Genomic DNA, 9,768 nt, shown 5'->3' with positions numbered 1-9,768 from the left:
ATTACTGAAAGCCTTTTAATATGTAAAATTCCTGGAAGACTGATGTTTTATACTTCACTGTAATTGTTCAGTCCTCTTTATTTTGTTAACCGCATAGAACTGCAAGGTTTTGTGGTTTACAAATAAATTTTTTAATTATGTTATGTTTATATACTGTAAATAGTTTCCAGGGCTGATTAAGGCATAGACAAATTAGGTATATGCAGAGATGCCAAAGGTAAACCATCCCAAAGAGTGAGATTTACCATGGTGGGGCAGGCCACAAGCAGCACTGTCTCTGCCGGCCAGCCACTGCCTCTGCTGCTGTTGCTTTGGGAGGCTCAAAGGTATGTCATATCTCACAGTGTGTGTGTGTGTGGGGGGGGGGCAGTTGGGAAGTGCTGCACAGGAGGATAAGAGGGATGGAAAGCTGCTGCACATGGGGGGAGAGAGCAAAAATTATTGGACATGGGGTGTAGGAGAGGAAGGATGCAACAAAGAGGTAGAAAGGGATGAGAGGGAGAAATCCTGCATATGGTAGAGGGGAGGAAGAGAAACATGAAGGAGATAGAGGGGGGAAATGTTGGACAGAGGGTGGAAGGCAGGGGGAGAGAGAAAGAAATTGAGGTGCTGTCTGCTGCTTTGGCAACCCAGGCATGTTAGCCCTCCTCTCTGCAAAAACTTTCTTCTTACAGCCCTCGTACATGCTTGTTTTTTGTGAAACTGAGCTTGTGCGAGCATGCTCAGTTTAACAAAAAAACAAACATGTACCAAGGGAGTGGCCCAGGAAAAGCACCGCTACCAGGCTTCAGATAGAGGGCTACTGATGGTGGGGCTTGGGGACCCCCACTAGCTCAGAGGTTGCAGGAGGGGGGCAATATTTTGTGCTCCCACTTTTGGCTCATGCCCCCCCATCATAAGTCTGGCTACATGCCTGTTTTGAAGGCTCTGTAAGGTGCATCTCACTCCTTCTTGCTCCAGGTAAAGCTACTATGATAGCTACAGACCCCTTTCCCTTCTAATAGATATATTTCAATGTGGGAAAAAGAGCCAAGTCTCTCCCTTTACAGCAGTGACCAGGGAGGAGGAGCCAAAGACATTGTGTCTTCTTTTACCATTGTCAAGTACAGGTGAAAGAAACATCTCCTGATCTGGAAGCTGAGAACATAGTAAATGACAGCAGATAAAGTCCTGAATGGTCCATCCAGTCTGCCCATTGGTTATTCTAAATAAAAATACATTATTAAATTAACTTGTCTCTTTGATATTTCTGGGTCATAGACTAAAGTCCACCTGGTATTGTCCTAGGTTCCAACTACTGAAGTTGCCATCCAAGCTTACTCCAGCCTATCAACCATCCTGTTTGGCCTATAACGTTCTTATGTTCCAAGTTAATGGAGTTCCCATTGATACCCTTCCCAGCCCATCCTACTCTGAATCGCCATATATGGGACACAAACCATACAAGCCTGCCCAATACCGCTTAGTTCTTTAATTTATACCATTTGTTTTCTAATTAGAATTCCTCTGGGGCTCATAATCGAAAGAGAAAAATGTCCAAAAAAGTCCAAAAACCGGCCTAAGTCGGCACTTGGACGAACATTGTCAAAATACGTCCAAGTGCTGATAATGAAAACGGGTTTTGGACGTATTTCTAAACGACCTAGGCCTTCATAGTGCCGCTGAACAAGCAAAGCTAAACGGGGCATTTCAGGAGGAGTATCGAGTGCGGGAGTTGGGCAGGACGTGGGCCAGCTTAGACTTAGTCGTACAGCATGTATAACCAAAAGTTATACAGCCCAGGATCGACGGAACTTGGACGTTGTGATTTAGACCATGTAATACATGGTCTAAGTCACAAAAACCCACCTAAAGTCACCAGATAAGCACTGCAAACACATAATACAGATCCCCACACACTACCCCAGTGTTCACCGATACCTCCACAACCCCATAAAAATCGTAATCACACCTTTAAAATTCAGCCTTCAGACCATAATCACCTGGCAGCCTGGAATAGGAAAGTCTAGTCGTCCAGCACAGAGGCGGCTTAAGCCATCTTGGGGATGGGTTAGGGACCCATGGAGAGGAGGACCCATGCCCATAAGCCCCTGTAATCACTACATTGATACTTAAACATGTGCACTCCGCTATACACCCCCAAAACCCTTTTGTACTGGCATATAAGTGGCTCCTGCAGCCATAAGGGCTATTGGAGTGGTAGATAAGTGGGTTTAGGGGATTCTGGAGATGGTTTGGGGGGCTCACTATGACCTATAAGGGAGCTGTAGTGAGGAGAAGACATGACACCCTTTTTGTGAAGTTCACAGCAGTGCCTTGTAAGTACCCCACTATTTAGGTGCCATGTCTGGGTGTTCATTCCATCACTTTGCAGATCTTTCCCACGTCCAACAGGGCTTGTTCTAGGCGTTTTTGACTTGGATGAAAAGTTGTACAAAAATGTGATATAAAGATGGACGATTTAACGACTTGGACGATCAGATTGGCAGGACGTATGGTTAGACGATTTTTGAAACAAAAAAAAATTTTGGATGTATTTTTTGAAAATGCGTCCTAGGCTATTATCCCACTTTTTTAAAATTCCATCACCATTTTCTTCTCCACCACTTCCCATGTGAGGGTATTCCAGGCATCCAACACCTTTTCTGTGAAAAAATAATTTTCTAACATTACTGTTAAGTCTTCCTCCATGCAGTCTCAACTTATGCCCTCTAGTATTACTATTTTCCTTTCTCTGGAAAAGATTTGGTTCTATATTAATACCTTTCAAGTATTTGAATGTCAGTAAGAGATCCACTTCTGGGGTTCCTACAATGGTTGAGTTGAGTGATCACTCGTATGGTTGTTGAAGTCTGCTAAGATATTCTGATTACTTGCCAGGTAAACTGCTTTCTGAAATATGTTGCACAGAATCGCCCAGGACAATTGGAGTTCCTTGAGATGGAGAAGGGCAAACGGAGTCATGTGTACTGTGGAGGCCATGTAGCCAAGGAGGAACAGCATTTGGTGTGCAGTGACTCATTGAAAAAAGGAGACTGTCTGGCAGATATGAATAAGAATGTTGAGTCTCTGTTGAGGGAGATAGGCCCGAGATTGAGTTGTGTGTAGAAATGCCCCAATGAATTCTAGAGTTTGGGTTGTAATAAGATTTCTCGTAGTTGACTGTAAATCCGAGAAGCTCCAGGAAACAAACTGTTGCATTCATGGCCTGATGAGCTTGATAAGGTGTGTGTGTGGGAGGGGGGGGGGCTTGATTAACCTGTTGTCCAGGTAGGGGGAACAAGTGGAAACCATATGAGTGAAGGAGTACCTTGTATTGGTAGTGGCGTGCTCCCTCTCAAAAGCAGAGATATTTCCTGTGGTCAGAGTGGATGGAAATATGAGTGTAAGCCTTCTTGAGGTCTAAAGAGCAGAGCCAGTCGTTTCTCTCTAAAAGACCATGGGAAACCAGAAAGACCATGTGAAACTTCTCTTCCACTAAGTATTTGTTGAGAGCACAGAGGTATAGAATTGTACAGAGAACTCCAGACTTTTACAGTATGAGGAAATACTCTGAGTAGAACCCTTGGTCCCTGTCCTGCAGAAGAACTTGTTCTATGGGATTGAGCTGGAGGGGGACTGAGAGCTCCTGGTGAAGGAGAGTCTTCTGCTAGGAGTTAAAAAGTGACTCTTTTGGAGAATGGTTTGGAAATGTTTTCTGCAAATAAAGGGCATAGCCCTGACTCAGCACCTGAAGAACCCAATGATCTGATGTTATAATGGACTGTTGTTGATGGTAGTGGGTGAGGCAACCTCTGATGGATAGAGCTGGAGGGAAAGGTTAAGAAATGCTGACCATGCTCTCTAGAATGGATTCACAAGGACTGCTGTTGTTTTGATTGAAGCTGTGTGGAAGGGTTCATAGACAAAATCGCGCGAGACAACGGCGCGCAGACAACTAAGCGCAAGGTTGATGGCGCGCCGAAGAAAAGCACTATTTTAAAGGGTTCCGACGGGGGGTGTTGGTGGGGAACCCCCCTATTTTACTTAACAGACATCGCGCTGGCGTTGGGGGGGGTTTGGGGGGTTGTAATCCCCCTCATTATACTTGAAACCGAACTTTTTGCCTGTTTTTTAGGGAAAAAGTTCAGTTTTAAGTATAATGTGGGGGGTTACAACCCCCCAAACCCCCCACAACGCCAGCGCGATGTCTGTTAAGTAAAGTGGGGAGGTTCCCCCCCACACACCCCTCGTCGGAGCCCTTTAAAATAGTGCTTTTCTTTGGCGCACCGTCAACCTTGCGCTCAGTTGTCGGCGCGCCGTTGTCTCGCGTGATTTAGTCCCGTCACCGTGTGGAAATCTTTTGTTGTCTTTGCTGCCTGGGTCACTTCTGATTTAGCAGACGAGTGGATATAGAAACATGATGGCAGATAAAGGCCAAATAGCCCATTCAGTCTAACCATATTGATACTACACTTTCTTTACTGAGCTCTACCATATTTTCAATATTATCCTTATCTTACAAGAAAAATCAAGTGTAACAATCCTTCAAGAGAACTGTTTCATATTGTATCTTCTTTCACTTCCTACACTGAGTATGAAGATGGCTCTTTTCCCTGAGATAAACACAGAGAGGATTAGAGTATACTACAATGAGTAGGGACTAGTCATTATTGACCCAACATGAGCCATGTTTGGTGCCCAGCACCTGCATCAGGGGTCATCCAGTCTCCTAAAACAACACATGGGTAGGAGAGCAACAAATCAGTGTGATAACAAACTGGTCTGCAATTAGTGAAAATAAGGATATGGGCAGTGATAATATTAGTAATAGCACAGCCCCGCACAGGAAACATAAAATAAGAATAGCCTTACTGGGACAGACCAATGGTCCATCTAGCCCAGTAGCCCATCCTCATGGTAGCCAAGTCACTAGTACCTGGCAAAATACTAAAAAGTAACAACATTCCATGCTACCAATCCAGTGCAAGCAGTGGTTTCCCCCATGTCTGTTTCAATAGCAGACTATGGACTTTTCCTCCAGGAACTTGTCCAAGCCTTTTTTGAAACCAGCTACATTAACCGCTCTTACCACAACTTCTGGCAATGCATTCCAGAGCTTAACTATTCTCTGAGTGAAAAAATATTTCCTCCTATTGGTTTTAAAAGTATTTACCTATAATTTCATCAAGTGTCCCCTAGTTTTTGCCTCATTGGCAAGTTTCTCTTCATATTCTTTCTTAACTTTTTTTTATCAGTGCTTTGCATCTAACTTGCCAGTGCTTATTTCTCTTCTTATTTTCTTCATTTAGATCCCCTTTCCATTCTTAAAGCACAGGTGTCGAACTCAAGGCCCTCCTGGCTATTTTATGTGGCCCGCGGTGCAATGTGGCGTCTTCATTGCCGCCCCCGGTATTATCTTCTGGCAGGTTCCCTCCTTCTCACTGCCATAGTGTGCACAAAGCAGTGAGTGGAAGCTCCTACGCGCATCCTGTGCCTGAACTGGAAGCCTTCTCTGATGTCGCAACGTCAGAGGGAAATCTTCCGGATGAAGCGCGGGACGCATGAGGAGCCACTGCCCACAGCTTTGTGTGTGTGTATATGAAAAATGAATGGAAAAAAATGGTGTTAAAATTAGGACTATTATGGGGGCGGGGTCTGGGGCGGAGATTGGGTGGGGCCTGGCCCATGACCTAGCCTGTGTTTTGGATTTCGGCCTCTTAATGTGATTGAGTTCTGCACCCCTGCTTTAAAGGATGGTTTTTTATTTTTCTCTTCATCTTTTAACCATTCCAGCTCTTGTTTTCACTTCTTTCCACCTTTGTTAATATGTGGAATACATCTGGTTTGAGCAGTGGTGTACCTAGCATATGTGACACCCGGAGCCCATCATTTTTGACACCCTCCCCCACATCTGTATGAAAAACATGATTTTTAGTAACAATCCACACGTCACACAAGAGTGTACCAAGGAAAAGGCAGCATCTACTGCAGTGAGAAGTACATCAATACACCCATTGTAAAATGAAAAAAGCCAGACTAGTACAGATCAATCCCCCTTTCTCTCCCTCCACCATGCTTCCATACCACCCTGACACCCTTTCTAACCCTTCACGCTTCCATACCACCCTGACCCCTTTTCTCACCCTTCACCATGCTGCAACACCACCCTGACCCCCTTTCTCACCCTCCACACCCTTCCTTACCACCCTGACCCCTTTTTTCACCCTCCACACCAGCGGTCTCAAACACGCGGCCCGCGGGCCGCATGTGGCTCTCCAGGTTTTATTTGCGGCCCGCGGTCTGGAGGCATCATTCTCTTCCTTTTGGAGCAGCAGCCGGCTTGTTCGTTCAAAGACGCGGGTTGGCGGCTCCTTGCACTATCCACTCCTGCATCGGAAGCCTCTCTGATGTCACAACATCAGAGAGGCTTCAGACGCAGGCACGGATCTCACAAGGAGCCGCCACCTGCGGCTTTGAACGAGCGAGCTTGCCAGACATGCTGCTGCTCCAGTGGCGTACCAAGGGGGGGGGGCGGTCCACTGTTCTCCCTAGAGTGAGGCTCGCGGCTCGTCTAGAGCAGTGGTGCCAAACCTGCTTCCCTTCCCTTCTCACTGCTGCCATCAGGGATCAGGCCGGCACCGTGTTCTTTGATCTCCCTGCTTCTCTTCCCTGCGGGGCCGACCAACTCTCACGGCCCGACGTCAATTCTGACGTCGAGAGGACGTTCTGGCTAGCCAATCGCTGCCTGGCTGCCCGGAACGTCCTTTCCGACGTTAGAATTGACGTCGGGTGGCGAGAGTTGGTTGGCCCCGTGCAGAAGAGAAGCAGGGAGATTTCTGCCTGTTCCCGATAGCGGCAGCGGCAGCAGCCTATTCCGCGGCGGCATTGGCATGGGGGAGGGCAGGAAGGAAGGAAGAAAGAAAGAAAGAAGGTGGGATGGGGACAGGGAGCCAGAAAAAAAAGCAAAAAATGGGGCACGGAGGAAGGAAGAAAGAAGGAGGGGGGACAGGGAACCAGAAACAAAGCAAAAAAATGGGGCACGGAATCAGAGAAAGACAGACAGAGAAAGAAAGAAAAAGTTGGGGGAGGGAATGAGGTCTGGAGGAGAGGAAGCATACAGGAGGCTGAAAGAAGGAAAGAAGTATTGGATGCACAGTCAGAAGAATAAAGTGCAACCAGAGACTGATGAAATTACCAAACAAAGGTAGGAAAATGATTTTATTTTCAATTTAGTGATTGAAATGTGCCAGTTTTGAGAAAGAAAAGATATTGAACTTTAAATGTGAGTGCTGCAGAAAAAAATAGAGTACTTGGAGGGTCGCAGAAAAAAAAGTTAATCTCTTATTAAAGAAATTACAATTTTGCATGAAGTAAAACTCTTTATAGTTTATATATCTTTCCTTTTAACTGTTAAAGGAAAGTTTTATAAACTATAAATAGTTTTACCTCATGCAAAATTGTCATTTCTTTAATAAGAGATTAACTTTTTTTTCTGCGGCCCTCCAAGTACCTACAAATCCAAAATGTGGCCCTGCAAAGGGTTAGGGTTTGAGTTTGAGACCACTGCTCCACACCCTTCCTTACCACCCTGACCCCCTTTCTCTCTCTTCATCACCCTTCCATACCATTCTGACCCCCTTTTTCTCCTTCCACCACCTTGCTATGCTCCTTTCTCTCTCCATCCAAATCAGCAAGGTCCCGCGATGACTACTTCTGCTGCCTCTGCTCCGGAAGAGGTAAGTGACATCAGAGGGGGGCTGAGCCGGTAGACAAAGGGAGTTGCAGCAAGGTCCCACGATGACTGCGGCTGCTGGTCCATCCCCCCCAGACATCACTTACCTCTTCCGGAGCAGAGGCAGCAGAAGTAGTCATCGCAGGACCTTCCTGCACTTCAGCTCAGCTGCCGACTCAGCTCTGGAATAAGTACGGCAGTCACGCTGAGGTGCCGTTTTGAGCAGCGTGGGAGGTTCCGGACCCGGCCAGCTGTGCACCCCCTTGAAGCATGTACCCGGGGTGGATCTCCCCCCCCCCCTTTGTTACGCCACTGGGTTTGAGCTTCCACAATGGTATTTTTAAGTAACTTCCATGCCTGGTTTACAGTCTTAACCTTTGCAACTGATCCTTTTTGCTTCTTTTTTAAACTATTTTCATTTTATCATAGTTGCCCTTTTAAAAATTAAATGCCGCTACAGTAGATTTCTTTTGTGACGTCACTCCAGCTCTGTCTTTCTAAAATGTAAAAGGGGGGAGGCTCAACTAGTAATGGCTGGTTAGCAGAAATTTTCAGTGGCACTACCCACTTAAGTACTTCTGAATATCTGCAGTCAGCTAGCTCATCAGGGTTTAACTGGACAGAAGCCTCTCCTGTCCAGTTTAACCCCTTTTGTTTCTACCTGTATCTCATAAAGAGAGGAGGAGATAATGGATGCTGTGGATGGGCAAACTGAATAGGCCATTTGGCCTTTATCTGCCATCGTGTTTCTATGTTTATATTTATTTCTTTTAATATTGTTTATACACTACATTGATATTTTTAAAGGCAGTATATCAAGACTAGTAAAAAATATAAACATAAGCTTCTTAAAGTGGAAGCATAAATTGGTTCTTCCAACTGAGTATGGATAAGTCTATGTTGGAAGTTGTTTAGACAAATTTCAAATATATAGAAAATATTGGATGCTCATCTGTGATCACTAGTAATAATATAAAAAGTCAAGAATTATCTTAAATAGAGTGACATGTAAGAAGTACAGAATAAAATCAGCATTTTAGCATTGAAAATATTTTTTTAAGAACTCTACAAAGATGATTGACAGATAAATCCTTTTGAATCTACTAATAAAGTATAAGTAAAATCATTATAGAGGAAGTAAAAAATGTGATTAAAATGCAGAAAAATAAAATGCTTGGAGCAGACTGCATACTTGCCTAAATTTCTGTAGGATTTAGTTGAAGGAGGCCTTAGATCTGTCACAGATTTGAAGAACCAGATCTATATCACTAGAGAATTCCCAGAAAACATCTTTGTCAATATTTTTATGCCAGTTCCCTAAATTGCCAAAGCACTGCAGTGTGGAGATTAGAAGGCAGTACCTTTAATCCAATCATATAATCCAATATACTTTTGCAGGTCATTAAAAACAGATTCACACCAATTGCTGTGACACATTTAGATAAAGATTCCACTTGAATTCAGAACAGTAAGTAGAATAATTTATGGTATTTATTTGTTAGAAATGATAGCTGAGAGAATGATCCAAAAGATTAATATCTTTTTTTTAATATGGCTATTCCAAGCTATTTCATATAAGTGATAGCAAACTGGTAAAAGTAACTTCTAACAGTGCCAGAAACAGGGTCAGCCAAGAAGAAATCAAATATGTCTGAATTCTTGAGGAAACCCCAATACATATTTTACTGAAGAGTCTTTTTTCTTCATTCTACTACAACTACTGCTTCTTTATCATTTTTACAGCAGTACTACAGTATATATACACAGCAGGGGTAGACTGACAGTGATCTAGGTCCCTGGCAATAAGGGTCAAGAGCCCCTAACCACCTGTGATACTGTGTGCAAGGATTGGGGGTGAGCCCCGCAAATACACAGCCAGACCCTTGTCAGAATAATGCAAAAATGTTTAACTCAAAACCCTGAGGCCTGTTACTTCACAGGATCAGGAACAATAAAGAAAATGAGACAGCCTTTTAATATAGAGAGAAAGGCTGGAGGCCTCTAGCTAGCAGACCCCAAACACAGTCTGTAAAATCTTTCTCATTCTCTCTCTG

General features: G+C 44.3%; 1 protein-coding gene across 1 annotated transcript in view; it reads left to right on the top strand.

Annotated features, from left to right (window-relative positions):
• Window positions 1-246: 246 nt before the first annotated feature.
• The window catches only part of STX1B (syntaxin 1B), a 57,591-nt gene continuing 48,069 nt past the window's right edge, over window positions 247-9,768 (top strand). The window contains exon 1 of the mRNA XM_033944071.1: window positions 247-326. Within this exon, the coding sequence (XP_033799962.1) occupies window positions 247-326 (80 nt within the window). The remainder of the gene's footprint in view (window positions 327-9,768) is intronic.

The sequence above is a fragment of the Geotrypetes seraphini genome, chromosome 5, assembly GCF_902459505.1.
Source record: "Geotrypetes seraphini chromosome 5, aGeoSer1.1, whole genome shotgun sequence".
NCBI lineage: Eukaryota > Metazoa > Chordata > Amphibia > Gymnophiona > Dermophiidae > Geotrypetes > Geotrypetes seraphini.
The sequence above is the reverse complement of the archived record's forward strand: the minus strand, read 5'-3'. Positions and strand labels throughout refer to the sequence as shown.